This window comes from Cryptosporidium andersoni, assembly GCF_001865355.1.
Source record: "Cryptosporidium andersoni isolate 30847 chromosome Unknown contig_17, whole genome shotgun sequence".
Taxonomy (NCBI): domain Eukaryota; phylum Apicomplexa; class Conoidasida; order Eucoccidiorida; family Cryptosporidiidae; genus Cryptosporidium; species Cryptosporidium andersoni.
In genome coordinates, this window is record NW_027122834.1 from 403,749 (window position 1) to 421,869 (window position 18,121).

The 18,121-nt window shown below is 30.5% G+C and overlaps 8 protein-coding genes across 8 annotated transcripts; 3 read left to right on the forward strand and 5 right to left on the reverse strand.

Annotated features, from left to right (window-relative positions):
• Positions 1–7: 7 nt before the first annotated feature.
• On the reverse strand, positions 8–1,288 carry cand_023810 (uncharacterized protein; the record flags this gene model as incomplete). The annotated part of the gene is made up of 6 exons (XM_067212611.1): positions 8–62; positions 116–255; positions 316–726; positions 814–964; positions 1,061–1,178; positions 1,261–1,288. 6 exons carry the CDS (start codon positions 1,286–1,288, stop codon positions 8–10), a joined length of 903 nt encoding a protein of 300 aa, XP_067068884.1.
• Positions 1,289–1,486: 198 nt separating this feature from the next.
• cand_023820 (uncharacterized protein) lies at positions 1,487–2,269 on the forward strand (the record flags this gene model as incomplete). The annotated part of the gene is made up of 3 exons (XM_067212612.1): positions 1,487–1,557; positions 1,674–1,877; positions 1,939–2,269. 3 exons carry the CDS (start codon positions 1,487–1,489, stop codon positions 2,267–2,269), a joined length of 606 nt encoding a protein of 201 aa, XP_067068885.1.
• A 281-nt stretch (positions 2,270–2,550) lies between these two features.
• Positions 2,551–4,593, reverse strand: cand_023830 (EXS family protein; the record flags this gene model as incomplete). The annotated part of the gene is made up of 1 exon (XM_067212613.1): positions 2,551–4,593. One exon carries the CDS (start codon positions 4,591–4,593, stop codon positions 2,551–2,553), a length of 2,043 nt encoding a protein of 680 aa, XP_067068886.1.
• A 1,003-nt stretch (positions 4,594–5,596) lies between these two features.
• cand_023840 (uncharacterized protein) lies at positions 5,597–9,466 on the forward strand (the record flags this gene model as incomplete). The annotated part of the gene is made up of 1 exon (XM_067212614.1): positions 5,597–9,466. The coding sequence occupies one exon, from the start codon at positions 5,597–5,599 to the stop codon at positions 9,464–9,466; it is 3,870 nt and encodes a 1,289-aa protein (XP_067068887.1).
• A 73-nt stretch (positions 9,467–9,539) lies between these two features.
• cand_023850 (uncharacterized protein) lies at positions 9,540–10,673 on the reverse strand (the record flags this gene model as incomplete). The annotated part of the gene is made up of 1 exon (XM_067212615.1): positions 9,540–10,673. The coding sequence occupies one exon, from the start codon at positions 10,671–10,673 to the stop codon at positions 9,540–9,542; it is 1,134 nt and encodes a 377-aa protein (XP_067068888.1).
• A 587-nt stretch (positions 10,674–11,260) lies between these two features.
• cand_023860 (uncharacterized protein) lies at positions 11,261–12,106 on the forward strand (the record flags this gene model as incomplete). Its single annotated transcript, XM_067212616.1, has 1 exon — positions 11,261–12,106. The coding sequence occupies one exon, from the start codon at positions 11,261–11,263 to the stop codon at positions 12,104–12,106; it is 846 nt and encodes a 281-aa protein (XP_067068889.1).
• A 422-nt stretch (positions 12,107–12,528) lies between these two features.
• On the reverse strand, positions 12,529–14,835 carry cand_023870 (transmembrane amino acid transporter protein; the record flags this gene model as incomplete). The annotated part of the gene is made up of 1 exon (XM_067212617.1): positions 12,529–14,835. The coding sequence occupies one exon, from the start codon at positions 14,833–14,835 to the stop codon at positions 12,529–12,531; it is 2,307 nt and encodes a 768-aa protein (XP_067068890.1).
• A 353-nt stretch (positions 14,836–15,188) lies between these two features.
• On the reverse strand, positions 15,189–17,834 carry cand_023880 (uncharacterized protein; the record flags this gene model as incomplete). Its single annotated transcript, XM_067212618.1, has 1 exon — positions 15,189–17,834. One exon carries the CDS (start codon positions 17,832–17,834, stop codon positions 15,189–15,191), a length of 2,646 nt encoding a protein of 881 aa, XP_067068891.1.
• Positions 17,835–18,121: the final 287 nt, after the last annotated feature.

Below are 18,121 nucleotides of genomic sequence, written 5' to 3' on the forward strand. Positions count from 1 at the left end.
TACTATTTTACTCAAGTAATACCTTAATTATCTCTAAGGGATTTTTTATCATTACTAAACTTCTAAAAAAGAGATCACAAGTTTAGAAATATATAAGGAACTGCTAGAAACTTACCTATGATCCAAATTTCTAGATTTAATAGAATTATAGACTGCATCTATACGACTAGGAGTTAGCTGAATACCCAAGGTCCCAAAAGTCTTAATAATAGTAGCAAGGGATACAATTATACTTCTCATATCTGGTTCTACAATCTATATAATATTTGAATAATTAAGCAGAAATATTTATAAAGTAAAATAAAAACAACCAACCTGTGAAGTCATGCTAGATGAAGAATAGTTTAGTGTATCTGTATGAGATTGCTCAAATGGGAGAGAAATCCATATAAAGCCATTCAATCCTAAGATCAACTGAATCCCACAAGTTAATACGATAATGTGCTGACTTTGTCTTTGGACTAACTTTCCAGGTATTTTCACTAAAAGACCATTGGCTAATTTGCCGTATTTAGCACTTCGAGTATGAAGGTGGCATAATCCCTCAGCTTGCACTCTTTGAACCTCTGTACAAATTACATCCCCTTCATCTAACAAAAGTTTCATATCTAAAGAATCTTCCTCTGTTCTTCTTCTCTGAACTGAACCTGGTAAGTTTACAGCAGCTAGACCTAAGTGGGCGTATTGACTCGATCCAATATCAACTAGCCATCTCTTATTACCAACCTAATATTAGGGATTAGCACAATATATTGTGATAATTTAGTAAAGAATTATAAAGAATAGTTCAAAGTAAGTTACATTCAATCTTACCTCCACAACTCTTCCAACTATGACATCCCCAACTTCTCCAACATAACGTCCACCTAAAGCTTTAGTGTATAGTAGTTTGTTAAGATTTTCTGTTATTCCACATGTACTAGATAACAAACGACCAAATTCATCTTCATATGTTCCATGACCTCTGAAATAAGGAAATATTAAAGATATTATCATTGTGTAAAAGATTTAGTATATATAAAAAGTCTACTACCACTTGTATATAATGCTAGTAACATACCTTATATAATTTGGTTCAGTTGGTATTATATCACCAGGTATAACTATTTTTTCTTCAAAAGTCTTATCTAGCTTGATATCTCCAAAATATATGACATCTTTAAATCCTGAGTTAAGTGCTTTAAAATCACAATAAAGTTAAAATACTGGTTAGAAATAAATATATATAGATCACCATATCTATCCAGTACTTTGACTTACCCTTCTGATCTTTAACTATGCTATCCATGGCTGGTTAAAGAGTAGTTAATAGGGAGAAATGTAAAAATATTAGGGTTGAACACGCTTTAGCGCTAAACATAATGCTTTAAAGTGAAGGTACAGGACTTTGCAACAGCTGCAAAAAAAGTACAAAGACAGCTCGAAAGTTGCATTAAATATCAATTAAATTTGTCTACTATATTTGGCACTGAATTCAATATCATATATGGAAAGGGACGAAGAAAGCTGGGTATCTGTTACTAGCTTCTTTTTTCTTTCAAATGTAGTTAGGGTAACGTAAGTTTCAGCAAAATTATGATATTTCCAATTTAGGGTACCATAACACTTTCATATAGTATTTGAAATATACTGAATAACTTTATATAATTCCCCAATATTTTATTACTTTTTAGATTTGTATCGTACTTTTTTTGGTCCGGTGCAGTTTTATTAGCAGGAGCTATCATATCTCATGAATTATTTATACATTACTCACCACTTATAAATGGGAATATTGCTTGCTCTGCTAAATATAACTTCTATGTAATTTTGTATATTTGGATTATAGAAGGTTCTATTTTCATTTTGGCTTGTATTTCATATTCTGTAATTGAGGCGTAAGTGTATCAGAACTTGAATTATTAATAGTCTAATGCCTAATATTGAATTTGTGTGCAGAAGAAATTTAAATTTTGATAATTTATCACTTTCTACACAAGTAATTGGTATAATGATAAAGTACATGCCAACATGGCTGAGGATATTTCATATTTTTACATTCTGTCAAATAACAGTTTTAGTATTACAGTTCTTATTTTTGCCAGAGTGCAATTCAACTGGATTACAAATATCTCTTGTGGTAATCAGTGTAATTTGGTGGTTTATAGTAATTTTTGGAGTGATTTGTAAACGTAAAATCGCTATTCCGCCTCATATATTTGATCCTTTAAAAGCAAAAAGTGATTTCTTTACTGAGATTCATCTTGTATTACGTTCAATGGGTCCCTAGATAAGAGTTTATTATATTGTGCATTATACATACTTCTTTAATAGATCAATTTATAGTACTATAGATGTAAATTAATTAACATAATTAAGAGTATTCCTAATTTAGTCGTAGATTATTTACTAGGAGAAAAGTATAGCCTTAGGAAGTAATACATTTACACTCTCAATATTTAAGTTTCGATAAAACCAAGCTTTTTTTTTTTTTTTCTATTTTCACTAAACAAGAACTTAATAATTACAGAATATCTATAAACATTAAGGTGAAGTTATATTAGGTTATCTTCAAAGAATTTTGTAATTGTTATTTGTAACCCATAAAGCTGCAGGTTGTTTAGGATTTAAGTGAACTTGTTCCCATTCAAGCCTAATTGTACACCACAGTGATCTCCTAAGAATTTCAATAGTTGATACACATAAATTAATGATTGTTGCATTGATTTTAATGTCATCAATAATAGTAATTGGTATGAGAGTAATTGCCCAAGTAAGCCTTCCAATTAAATTATAAAAAGCTACACTGTAATAGTACCAATTAGGGTACATTCCTTTAGGTCTAACAAATGATGTATGGTCTGGCATTAATCCCCAGTCCATATATATATCCCAAGAAAACATATAAATGGTTCCAACAATATAGGATGTAAACCACAATAATCTTATGATAAAAGGGGATATGTTTGTAATGTTATGCCATGGAACTGTAGAAATAATTGCAATAAGCAAGCCTGCAGTATATTTGCCCATATTGTACAGGTGGTTTTTTCTCTTAGGAGAGTGATCTGTAAGGTATCTCATTCCACATTGGCAAAAACGTATTTCATAAGGTAGAGCTAAAGCAAATGTTTGCATCCAACGATACTTTGATAAGAATAAAAATACAGAACTTGGAAAAATATCTCCCCTAGTCTTAATAATAAAAAACAAAAATGCAAGAGTATATTCAATGTCACCGAATGGTTTTGATAATGTAGTAAGTATATCCCCTACTATATTAGCTCGTAAAGTCACAATACATACTTTAGGTACAATACCGTGACTAAATACTTCCACTATAGACTTGAATATTGACTTGCGATATTCAAACAAAAAGTCGTTACTTGGGATAAAAAGAAGAGATGTTTCAATAAGCATCAGCATTATTGGATAGAGCCAGAGTAGATGACTTGTAGAGTTAAGGTACCTGAACATTGATATCTCTAATTTATAATCTATAAGAAATATAGAGAACATTACAAGCCAAATAATAGTTTGTAGAGTTGCAAAAGTAAATAATGTCATTGAAGTAACACTACATTTAGGGTCCATCTCAATCATATATTTATAATTAATGCCATAATAATCCATTATACTAATAGATAAACCTGTTCCCCATATTACAAAAATAACCATCAGAACTAAACGAAATAAGGGGAATACAGCTAAAACACCCTCTATACTATAATTTTTATTAGTGGCTGGTAATTTGCATATAATAAACAAATTCATCAATAATACAGAGCAAATACCAAGCATAAAGAACATAAGGAAATCAGAATTTATTAGAGGCCTATTAAGCAATTTTTTCGTTCTTCTTGTATGTTCTACCTGTGCTTCCAGTTCAAACATTGCATATTTAGGTGATGATTTTGGACTGTAGTCAATCACACTTGTTCCATTGGCAGATACAGATTCTATATCTGAGAACTTCACATCAGACTTTGGATTGAAAAGTTCTGTACTCATTTCACGTGACTTTGCATAAAATTTTATTATGTTATCCCTTATATTTTCCTCAATCTTCATATCAGCAAAACATTCTAGAAAGATATCTTTATTTGGTAAAATATCAATATGATTAGCAAATAATTCATCCCTCTTATTACATAGTTTGTAAACTGCCATATTATTCAGTGTAATATATTCTTGCAATTCATCCAATATACTCCATATATTCAGCATAACAGCTGGTATATATTGTATAACATTTCTCGGGGAGTACTCATTACTTAACATAGCAGATACACTATCTAAATGGCTCTCTATGTCATACTTAACTTGGATAAAATGTTGTATAGTTGTTTTTATATTCAGTTGCAGACGATAATGAAATGTCTCCAATTTGCTTAACACTGAATCCCTTATATCCTGTTGTAAAATACTATATAAAACTTCATCAGTTTTCTTTGTTTGAGTAATGCCTTCTGGGAAAAGAAAAGAAGCCCGTCTTTCACTACTTATATATTCAAAATATCGTCTACTCAATAAACGGTTTAAATATCTATATTCAATGTATTTCCCACTCCAGCGAGATTCCTCATATTGCTCGAGCTTGTCTACAAACTTCATGTTCTAACAAGCGAGGTACATTAAAATATAAAAAATATTAACGTCACTTTAATAGATGACGATACCTAAAAAAACCAGTAGCGTCACTTCTTCGACCATCTTCTATTCAGGTTAATAAGATCTTTATAAACAGTCCTGTCGCCTAACTTACCGCTAGAGCTTTCTTAAATGTTCATATTGACAATAGATCGAGTTTTCTCAAAGGATTAGCTTAGTTTAGAGTATTACACTTAGGTACTACTAAAGTAAGCTTGATATTTTAAGTGAAAAGTAAGTATAAGTCATTTAATTTAGTGTTGACATCTTCGGAGCACTTTAGTGTTATATCAATGATAATAGGATATAGATGAGATGTGTGGTATAACTTCCAAATATTTGTAATTCTGGTTAACATGATAACTCCTGTTTACTGTTGAGCAAACTTTCACTGAATGATGAAAGTTGGAATTAATACGTTATACATTTAGAAAATAGATATAGTGAAGATAGTAGTTATTAGAGGAATTAAGGTATACTGAAGTTGATTGGATACTTTTACTATATGCTGTGTGGAGATATGCTAATGCACATAGGTTTTTATTCAAGACTTTCTAGTAACAAGATTAATCTTTGTTTAGTTTAGATTTAGAAATGTCTTTTATGATATTCTAGAGGGGGACGGTCCCTATCTAGCACCTATAGCTCAGCTGGTTAGAGCGTACGGCTAATAACCGTAAGGTCCGCGGTTCGATCCCGCGTAGGTGCACTTTTTATATTTTTTTTCTAAATATTGAAATTAGAGGTGAGAGAGGGGACTGATTAGCGGTGAATTTAAACAATTGTAAAAGGTGTGTTTTGTGTGGAGTGAAATTAGTAATTCTAGAGAAATATTTCAAGAATATGAATTCACAGAGAATATTACCTCAATAATAACTAATATTTAATAATAATAAACTTACGTATGTAGTAGTACTGTGTAATTAAACTTCGTAACAACATTTAGACAACTCGACTGAATAAGGAAATGGTAATTAATTCGCCTTCATTTTCAAAGTGGGGAGTTGGTAAAATTCGTAGAGTTGTTTTGCACAATATTGGTGGACATGAATTGCTGGATATTGAACTATCAGATTCATTAAATATAATAACAGGAGGTAATGGAAGTGGTAAAAGTAGTTTTGTGTCAGGAATTGCACTACTTTGTGGTTGGAGTAGTAAGAAGGCAGGAAAGGACACATCACTAACTAATTATGTTCGTAATGGTACAAGTAAGGGGAGTGTAAGAATTCACTTCAGCAATGAAATGCCTCATCACAATGATACTAAAGAGGATATGTACTTATACGACTTATTTGGAAATGAAATTATTATTGAGCGTGTTATTTATACGAGAGGGACCAGTGAATACATTTTTACTGGTATAAAATCTGATGCTCCAGTATATAAAGGTCAAGAAGCTAGGGCACATTTGGCACGGTTTCGTTCTTTTGCAAAGATTATGATAAATAATCCAATAACTTATCTGACACAAATGGATGCTAAGTACTTGATAAGAGAACAAAATTCACCAAAGTGCCTTTATGAATTTTTCCAGAAGGCTCATATGTTTGATGTATCTTGGGGATACCTTAAAGAGGAGCAAAGTCATCTTGAAAACGCAGCTTCAGTTTCTGAGAATTTAAGAATGAGGTTAGAAATACTTAAAAAAGATGTAGATAAATCAAAGATGCTAGTTAAAATGATAGAAAAGTTGAAATATTCTAAAAAAATGACTATTAGCTTGGATATTTTGGTATTGTTAATAAAGTTAAAAGAGATAGTGGTTAAAATAGGGAAATCTGAAACAAGAAGGTTTTCACTAATAAAACAGAATGAAGAAGTAGACTTGGATAGATTGCACTCCACATTAAAGGAATTGGACTTTGAACAAAATAAATTAAATGAAGAGTTAGATTTAGAGAACAATAAATATAGAAATTTGGAGATGAGTATAAGTGGTCTCACAAAGAAGATACAAGAAGAAGAAGTAAATTTGAACAGAATGTTACGACGTAAATTTGATTTAAATAAAGAAAATGAGCAGATAATCCTTCAGTTATCTCTTAAAAAGAAGATTTCTGAGGATGAAATTAATAGTGAGGATAATCAAACATTATTACATAATAGAAATATAGAGAAGGATAATATTGTTGAGAACATGACAAGTATAGAAACTGACATAAAAGTAGTTGAAAGACAGATTTCATTGGAACATGAGAAATTATCTAAGTTAAATTCTGAGATTCAGGACAATAAATTTGAAAGGCAAAAATTGGAATCTGAACTTGATTGTATAAAAGTAGATATTTCTAACAATCAGAACATATTGATAAATAGCAGAGATTCTATGAATAGAATTTTAAGGGCTACTGAAGATTTGAAGAACAAGATATCTAGTTTGAAGGTACATATAAAGTCTGAAAATTCTTTTGATAAAACTCATACTACATCAAAGAAGACTACTTCAGTAGGATTAGATTATTACAAATCTGTGTATAGTTACTATACAGATAGTGAATTTATTGCTTTATTTGGTTTTTCAAAGGCTGTGCATATGCAGATTCAGAATGAAATAGCTCTCCATAAAGAATTTGAGAATAATTGTATAGGACCTATAGGGTTACATATTTTCGTATTAGCTGCCTATCACGAAAATACAGCTCTTGTTGGTTTAATTGATGAAATAATTGGAGGTAAACTTGAATTAAACTCTAGTATTCAAGCAAATATTAGTGTGAGGAAAAATTATAAGCTATGGATTGTAGCAAATTCAAATAGCAAGTATAGATTACTCGAATTGTTCAGAAAAAGTGGGATCAATATAGATGTTAGTCTTATACTTATAAGATCATTTATTGGGAAAGACAGATATGACTTAGCTAATGTTTCTTCTCGTCGCCCAGATATTGGAATGGTTTTAATGGACTTAGTTGAAATTTCAAATGATGATGTTTTTAATTTTCTGGTTGATTTCTGTCAGATTGAGACTACTTTTGTTTTTTATAATGAAAAAGATATGGATTTGATATTTAATTACAAGTACAATATTAAAAAGGCCTATTGCTTATCAAATCGTCAATATAGGTTTAGAAGAGCAGGCATTGTAGTAGCTCCTGAAGCTGGTGGTACAGTAGGAAGAAGTCACTTAAGGAAGTTTTTATTGCGAGCTAAGACAAATTTAACTTTGAATCCACATGATTTAAATATTAATAAAGGAGAACTTCGAAATTCTAGAGCTGATATTCATGTTCTTGAAAGTCAACTGAGGGATTATATTAAGCAGAGTGAATTTATGGAAAATTTAATAAAAGATACTGGTGAGAATTTGGAGCGATACAAAACAAGCACTAAGCATATAGAGTATAAAATAAAGATATTAGATGATACTGAATGTGCATATAAGTCGATGTTAGAAGTTTTAAAGGCTAGTATTAATAAGTCTGAGAGTAATTTGGCTAATTTATATAAGAATAAAAATGAAATATCTATATATTTAGATGAGGTTCAAATAGACATTGAACGGTTAATTAGAGAAAGAGATAGAGATAAATGTATTCAAAATAATGATATTAACAATTTAAACTCTGAAAAGATGCAAAGAGACATATTACTTGAAGAAGTTGAAAGAGCTATTAAAGAAATTGAAAATTCTATAGAAAAGGTTAAAAATCAATTGATTTCTTTGAATTTAGAAAGAGATAGTCAGAAGGACAAACTGAACTTAATTGAAAATAAAAAGAATGATGTAGTAAAACAAACAACATCTATATTTAATAAATTACCTGAAATAAAAAAACAGTGTGCTAATTTTAATCTTGAGATAAAAAATTTGGAAGCTAGTATTGAATCTATGAAGGAAGAGAGCTATGGTGTTAAGTTACAAATAAATAGTTTGATAGCTTCGATAAGTGATGATTTTCTAGGAAAGAGTGAAGAGATACAGGTAATAGATGCTGAAGATTTAATAAAGTGGGAAACTCCAAAGCCAACATTCTTCAGAGAATTAATGGAATACTTTAAGTGGAATGGCAGGAGATCAAATGATGAGTTTATTGAGTTACCTTCAATTTCTGTAGTAAATTCTTGGAGACAAAAAGTTGTCAACAAACAGGAAGCTATCTGTTTAGAAATAGCTAGAGATACAAACCTCTTCAAGCAATTAAACTATGATGTAGATATTATACTTAGTAAAGAAATTAACATGAATATATTAAAAGATTACAATTGCAAAGTTGATATCTACAAAAACAGCAAAGTAGAATATGAGGAAGAAGTGGAATTATTGTTAATAAATCAATCCAATCTAAATAAAAGAATACAGCAGCTACAAGATAATCACTTGAGGTGTGGAAAGGCCGTTAATTCTCACTTCAAATTTTATTTTTCACTTTTTTGGTCAAAGTCTATGAAGCCTCATTTATTATTTAATCATGATAAAGCCACTTTAAATATTCTTGTAGCTCCAGATGCAGCAGCAATTGAGAATAATCTTAATATAGGAAATAGTGATAGCTTGGATCCTTCCAAATATATAAGTAAGGAGATACAGACTCTCAGTGGTGGGGAAAGTAGTAGTATTGGTATATCCTTGCTACTAGCTCTTTCTCAAAATAACTTTACTCCCTTTCATCTATTTGATGAACCAGATGTATATATGGATGATACAAGAAGGATGACTACGGTTGAATCATTTATTCAGTTCCAAAAGAGATGCGCTAATGAATTTTCACTAGGTGATAATTCTATGCAGAATTTGAGACAAATAATATTTGTAACCCCACATAGTGAAATAGTTTCCAACATCGCTGAGAATCACAAAAATATACATTTTGTTCAACTAGAGAGAAGACAGTAACATATCACTGTCCTTTATATTTAAATATTTTATAAACCAAATATTTAATAAATAATTTTTTGTGTGATAGTAATTAAGATTGGCTCTTAGAAGTTAGTGACTTTGCTAATATTTCCACTTCATCGTTTTCATTCAACAATGATGGTGAAATTGAGGATGCAACTTCATCCCTTTCTATATCCAAGTTCTTTTGATCCATTAGAATTTGCAAAATTTGTTGCATCCTTTGCGTCCTTTTTAAAGTATCTGTAAGTACTTTATTTGTACCTTGTGGTAATTCTGTTGGTCTCACTGAACTTATACTAGGCTGAATACTTAAATTAGAATTGTATTCCATTTGATAGTTAAATTGATTAGAACTTTTTTTTATAAGTTGAGAGGCTGGTTGTATTTCCAACTGTCCAGGGATAGGCAAGTCTTTCATATCCAAATTCTTGGAAGTAGCAGAAACATCTTTTTCACTATTTTGAATAATACCATCTGGATATTGCTTTAATTTTGTCCAAGAAAAGGGTTTTATATGTAACGACCGTAATGAATTATTGTTTGTAGTCAGTTTCTCAGTTGGTCTTTGTGGTGCATGTTTACCCATGTTTATTTTGCTCTGGTGTATTGCGATCTTTGCAATATTTACTAAGTCCCTGTTTTTCTTTTGTTTGTTTTTTTTCTTTGTTATTTCGTTAGAAGATTGTTTAGTGTCTTCCTTGAGCTTTTCTACACTTTTTCTATCATTTTCTTTGGTAATTTTTATATTTTTATAAAGAGAGTTGCTACCCGACTGCTGTGTGGGAGATAGTGGAATTTTTGTTTCTAACGTGTAAAATAGAGAGTTTGACTTAATTTTCTTTGTATTTCTTAGCGAGGCTGGCCATGCCCATGAAGGAATACCATTATCAGTATTTTTACTCTGTATCAAGAAGTTCTTATTGATGATCATTTTAGGCTTTTCGTCGAAGTTGTTTGTATTCCCCTTTTTCTCCTTTTTAGCTATATCTGTCTTGGTTGTTGCATTTTTGTGTACTAACATAAAGGCACGTAAGTCCTCTTCAAACCTTACTTTATATAATAGCCTTAATCTTTCTGCTCTCTTTGCTACATCTAGTGCTTTATTTGCCTTTTCCAAATTTATTGCGCGACGATATCTCTGTTCAGCCTTAATATCAGACTCATCTAAGCACATTAAGCATCTTCTCTGAGTCCCTACCATCTCATTTTCTATATTGAATAATCTTGTTAAAGCATAAGATCACTTCCTCTATGTGGATCAGAATATAATCTAAGTAAATACGACTTGTGGCGCCCTAATATAGCGCCATATATGAGCATGGGAATTTTTTTAAGTTATATTACTTAATGAAGAAGCCTTATAAGAGTCACTAGTTCATAATTAAAGTTAGCGTATTTGCAAGTAAAAATATGGGTCAGTATAGTTCAAATACTTGTAGTTTAATTTAAACTTCTAATATATCTTACTCCCCCTTACTAGATCTAAAAATACATGTAGAATTATAAACTTACTTTTCTAGCTTAAATAGGGTTTTGATTGCTAATAAAAGTCAAATATATATTGTAAAAGTGTTCTTCTATAAAATTTGTAATTATAAATATTAAAGAGAATGTTTATAAATCTTTGTGTATTATGTATTATATGGCGGTTACCAATGAATCATAAATATAGATCTGGTGCTATTTTGGAAATCACTTACCAGAGTTGTCAAACATATTCAAGTTTTAGTATTATATAAGATTTTTTGGATATTTAAAGTTTAATGGGTACTCTAAAAGTTTGGATATATGAGCCGGAGTAATTTGTTTATTTTACAATGGCTTAGCTTTGTGCTTCTACTAGTCAATTATACTATAGTACCGTGTTACTCTTCTGAGCTCTCAATGGATATAGATAATTCACAAGATGGAGATATAGATGGTAAACCAATTATTCGTTTGAAGCCAGGAGAAATTCCTGAGAGACCTAATGGTTCAACTGAGATAGTAAAAAGGAGATGTAAATTTTGCAATAAATTTAAGAAAGAATTAACAATAGATGAATATATAGATCCTTCTGGAAAACATGTTAAAGTTATTCTTAGGAGAAGGTATCGTCCGATTTTTTCAGGTTTAAGACGATGGAGACAGAGAAAAAGTGCTAGAGCAAAGGCCAGGAAAGCATTCAAGAATAATAAACAAAAATCTTTGAGTAAACAGTTAGGAAAAAAGTCTAACAAAAAAGTTTTGTCAGGGGTTTTTAAAAGATTTAAGAAGAAAAAGTCTGATAAAAAACATTCTAGTGAAAAAAACCTTCAAAGCCTTGATATTGATAAGCAAGGTTTAAATAATGGTAGTGCAGTGCCAATTGAACATAGTAAGGATATTAAATACAGTGGAATTAATAAAATGCCAAATATTGAATATAATGAAAATGATAACATATCAAATGTTGGATATAATGAAAATAATAACATATCAAATATTGGATATAATAAAGTTGATACATTATTAAGTAATGAATATAGTGAAGCTGATATATTATCAAATAGTGAATATAGTCAAACTGACAAAATACCAAATTTTGAATATAATCAAAACAGTGAAGATATCTTTTCAAATGAAGATGTTACGGGTATTAATGGCAGTAGGTGACCGAATATGTAGAAATTCAGCAAATATATAAGGCTTAAATTGGAAATAGGGCATTAAGATATAAGAAAAATTTGGAAGCACTAGCTACCCATCGTTAATACAGTTTGACAATATATTATATACAATAACTAATGATAATCAAAGTTTACAAAAGTTTATTTCAAGAGAAATTAATTTGATAAATTAGAATAATCAGTATAAAAAGTACTAGATAGCTGATTAATTTTGGATGTTAGTGTAGATTTTCAAATTCTTATTTAGATTATCAAAGTTAATAGAATACACATTAAACAAAAAATTATATATTTTATAAAAATAACACTAATCAAAGCAAAATAATTGATTTTGACCTTTAAAGATGTAATTTTTAGTTTTAATAAATTTGTTAGGATGTAATATTGAAATAAATATTAGCTAGGCATTTAGGTATTTTTGGAGCTTTTTATATCGTTGTAGACTGTATTCCAAAAAAATTCAATTATATTGAGAAATCCTGTGGAAATACATAGCAATATCATGAAAAAAAGTATAATGTAAGTTATCTCTATGTTATACTTCTCAAGAGCAGATGGAAATACAGAGATTCTTACTGGAATATCTGTTAATGTATTTTGGTCAGCTATACACTGACTACCATTATAGTTTAAATTATATTTTTGAGTTGCTTCATGTAATCTACTTACTTTTCTATCGTTTATATTTTCACTGGATATTGAGGTATGAGCACTACTTGCATGAGGATCCCATATCTCTCCCTCCATTTGTGAAAATCCGCTGCCATACCAACTTGGACATATTGGTTTGATGGAATTACAGTTTTTAGCTTGTATATTTAGTAGTGTAGCTAACAAACTTTCATTTCTATAGTTATTTTCAGATTTCAAATCACAAGATTTTATATGTGATATTTTCTTATTAAATGGTTGAACAACCTGCATCTCTTTATGGTTTTTCACTATAACCCATCTCTTTAAAGTGGAAATAGTTTTGTTTAAAAGTTGATGAATCATAAAATTAGTTTTGTTTTGATTCTTGTTAAAATCATACTGTCGAATGATCGTATTTGCTCTAGTTGGATTAATACTAGATTTTTCTGATGTAGAACAAGCAAGAGTATAAATCAAAGCTGGTGCAATAAAGTTGCAGATAAGCGAAAATACAAGAGAACACCAAACAAGAACTCCTGAAAAATAGTAATCGCTAGAAAATATCCAGGAAATAGCAAAGGGTGCAAAAACACCCCAGAATTTGGCCCAGTATGCAGAACAATAGTTTCCATTCAATAGGTTGTAGCGAGTTGTTATACAATTGACAATTATTCCTGGGGCTATAGTAGATATATTGAAAATGTTGATGCAAGCTTTGGTTAGGGTACTTGTTGAAGGTAGATTTAACAATATTTCAAAAACATTATTTGATGTATTGCAATTTGGATATGCAAAACCAATAATATAACCAAAAATAGCATACAAAATAGCACAAAATATATTTGAACTCCAAACAACATACTCAACTTCTACATTTGGTTTCATTTCATTTGCCCAAGATGGTATTAGCATAACATAGCTATATGCTGCAATAAAAGTTGAAAATAGTTGTCCATACTTTTTTAGTCCAAAGGATGTTGGTATTGTGGGTATTGACATCTCTTTTGCCATAATTTCAATCCACTTTATATCTCCAATTAGGGTCATGTAAATTCTATAAATACCAGTACCTAAAATTTGAATAATAGTTAGTAGAATAATATAAAATGAAGCATACTGAATTCCCATATTCTCCTCAAGATTTAGTAAACTCATTGGAATACATACAACTGCGTTTATTATATACCCAAGAGTTATTGCAAGTACAACATTTGAGCTATCTCCTCTATATAAGGAATCCAATACACTATCATCTAATAGACTTAAGCCAAAATTTGGCATTATTTGAAAAGCGATTGTCCTTTTAAATAAAGCAGTAATAAATCGATCTAAGGCTTCTGAAGTTAACACAATCGAAAGGAAGTTAAGAGCTTGCAACGTAATATGAAATGAAATTTCAGTTAATATTCCAATATTTGTATGGGAGAATAATTTTATTGTTGTAATATACTCATACCGTCTTTGGAAGTTATTGTTGTTTGCAATCATTGTCATTGTACGTAGAAGCATTAAAGTGCATATTGATGAGACTGTAGCTAAAAGAATATTTGTCAATACTGATAATAGAATTCCGCTATTAACGGTCACACTGGGAACTGCAACTAAACCTGCTCCAATAATTGAATTAACTATATATACAAAGGAACCAAATTGCGTAATTGTCTTTTGAGCATTAATTTCGCCATATTTTAGACCTCTTTCATATGGAGTAGAGTGGTAATCTGATGGAAGTCTACTGTATTGGGCAGGGTGATTTGGTAATGGTATATAATGATCAGCACTCCCAGAGATATATGAGGATATGTCTTTTGCTTGATTATTTTTATTTCTTGAATTCAGATCAATTTTGCATATTATATTACTTAAGGAATTACTTATTTTACTTTTTGAGCTTAATATACTTTTGGTATTTCCTGTTTTGGTTAATTGAGACTCTAATTCTTTATTAATTAGTGGTTGCAATGAGCCTTGATATTCAATTGTCCTATAATCACATGGACCAGTATTCCACTTAGTTACTTGTAAGAAAGTTTGTGTGTTAAATCTATCAAGTATTTCATGGTTATTGTATGTGGAGTTCATCTGCTCTGTAGATCCTGAGTTCAATGTGAAATATTTAAGAACTTAAGCACTAATTCATTTAAATAACCCTTCTATATATTGAAATATTTTATAATCTATTTGTGTTCTAGTGGGTAAAGTTTAGTTATTGAGTATTGCAAGACTTTATATTGTGAATCTTGGAGAGTGAAACAAATTCTAAATACCGCTGCAGTTTCATGTTTAAGAGTGATACTAACTCTATTATTAAGGTAAGATTCGTCACTACAAATAAAAATTATTACTTGTAATATTATTTTAAAGATATTTTCTATTAATTCCCAAAGTATAAGTTTTTGAGAGAGGTTGATATCCTTATTGTAGTATTATTTTATCTATATAATATATTGTTTGTTGGGATGTGGAAGTTTCTCAGGTCTTCCTAAAATTATATCTTGATTTCCAGGATTTCTATAGTCATGTTTATTATTCTTTAAATTATGTTTACGAATACAATGGCATATTGGAATTAGGATAATTAATAGTGCTAGTATAGATATCCCAATCCAGACCCACTTCGTATCATAATTTAGATTATTAGGTGAAGAAATACTAACACTTTCTTTTTTTTGAAGGTCTTCAATATTACTGGATAAAGTCATATTTATTTGTTTGTTCTGAGTATTCTGAATTTCATATTTTTCATTTTCAATTGGCTGATGCTCTATACTTTCTCTTTTTGTAGAGTGTTTATTTAGATGAGTAGCACTTAAGTCCATAATGTTTGGTTCAGTATATCCAAGAGGTAACTTTTTAGGTTTCTTATTGAATGGGTTTCCAATTACAGGTGTTACATGATGTTTAAACAATTCATCTGGTTTAATATATTCTAAGTTTACAAATAATGACTCAAAAGTCTTCCATTGAAAAGGCACTTCTTTAGCAACAGTTTCGGCATTGCGACCTTTTAACTCTTTACTGTAAATATTAATTTCTATAGAATTATCTACAGGCATCCATGTACGCCATGTACTAAGTGGTAACTGATGCGGCCATCTTGTTCCACCATAATAGGCAAATCCGGATCTTGATTTTAGGTTAGATTCAATAGTTTCTTTAGGGTAGTCAATTGCATAGGCCTTTATCCCATGGATACTACCAAGAGTTGTGCCTATTACCCAAAGGTCTTTAGATTTTGAAATGACGGTTCCTCTATAGAGCACATAACCTGGATGATTTCTTTTTTTATTACGGCGTTGTCTAAAGAATGGAAATCCTAAATAGTCTCCCAAGTGATAATAATCTCCGTTGATATCTTCTGGTGCACCACTTATAACCATTTTCACGTTTTTTTCTTTAAGACCTTGCACCCTGATGAAAGTTTTTTCATCTGAATATTTCCCTTTTGGAGTATTATATAAGTACTTTTTTTTAAATGGGGGTCTTAGAAAAGTCCAACCATCTGGTTCAAGTTCTAGTCCCCTTTCTGCTGGCCAATCTACAGGTGAAGTAACTCTTGATGATTTAGGTCGTTGCCAGATTGCCCCGACCTGACTAGGGTGTGTGTTTCCAAGTTGTCTAGATAAATACCAAATTGTTTTTTTTGGCTCTTCTACTAATGACCATAAGTATAATGTATCCCCGGGATATTCAACTATTGAGCTTTGTAGTATTGCCCCTGACTCGTCTCTTAGTGGGCCTCTCTGTACAAAGTAAGGTCTATTTTTAAAGTATCCTTCCCAAGAGTATAGTGCATTGTTAAAGTATCCATTTGCTCCATTAAGCACTATATCTAAAATCCCTCTGGTTGGTGGTATACATGTAGGCGTATTGTATTTTGTAATTCCACTAAACTTACTCATGTGCATATTTGGACAACCAGGGAATAGTTCGACATCATCTGGAGATTGTACTAAAGGTAAACTTTGTAGTAATAGTGATTTAGGGGGTAAGAATGTAAATGGTCTGGCTTCATCAACAATGAGATCTTTGTCAAAAACAACGACTCTTTTTGATTCTAGGCCTGAAGGGATTTTGACTGGTAAGGGATTTCTTAATGGTGAACTTGGATCTAAATCTATATAGGGAACTATGTCATGTGCAGCATACTTTCTAGGTTGTACATACCATCCTCGTGAAAAAGCTGGTGAGTATGGTCTTCCTAATATTTCTGCATATATCTTTCCTGTTGATGATTTTGGATTTGAGATTGGCCATGTGTCTCCTATACACCATCTTTCAAGTGGGTAGGTCAGAAAAAATATATATAAAGTAGGGTTTGATGATATACGCTTATATACTGGTCTACGAATAGGGTCAGCATACCATGGATAACGTTGGTCAGTATTAGAAAGGATAAGTGAGTCATCTCTTTGATAAATTCCATGTAGGGCTGCATTATATGCAGACCCTCTGACCTCTATAAATAAAGGTGTATAACGAATAAATGGAACTGTTGAGAGGTAGTACTCTTTATTAAAAATTTCATCTTTTATGAATCCAGGGAGCGAATAGTGACCAAAATTAGGTATCTTTAAGTTTTTAATTGATCCTTCTCCTTCAACTAGTATAGACCCAGCACTTATACTGTAGTAAATTTTGTTTAATTTTTCAATTTCAGGAATTACAAATTGGTCAATTCCTAACATCCTTTCGTTAGGTCTGACCATAAAAGTAAATTCATCAGTAGGTACCTTTTCTGCTTCTGGTCTTTCTATTAACTGTTTAGGTTTTACATATGAAAGTTTGACTTTCTTTGGAGATCTTTTTATTATCATCTTGTTATAGTTTTCTTCAATAAAATCTTTCATTATCGGTTCTTGTAATTCTTCACTTTGTATAGAATCTTTATAGTCTGTTGTTTTCTCTATATAACTTTTTTGGTCACTACTAACTTCTATGGACTCATCTTGATTATATTTTATTTGAAGAAAAGTGTTTATATTTGTTTTCTGTCTAATATTATTAAGTTGGTTGTGCTTGATATTAGATAGCACTGTTATATAAGTAAATATAATATTTAGAAGAAGGTTCAGGATCATATTTAGGTTTTTATTGTGTTAAAGTGGTTCTGTTTTTTGTTTTAAGAAGGCAATTCGTGTGTAGTATCTAGCACACAAGTTTGTATAGTATTGCACACAAAATTTCCTACATAATTGTGTAATTAGTATTAGAAAGTTAAATATTAGAAAGCTATATATTACAAATTTATATACTGAATGAGATGTTAGTAATAATTTTTAGTGTATTAGGATTCTGTTATAGGTAATTGAATGTTATTGAAATAAATGAATTGTATGACTCCGCTAGATAATGTTATTAGAAAACA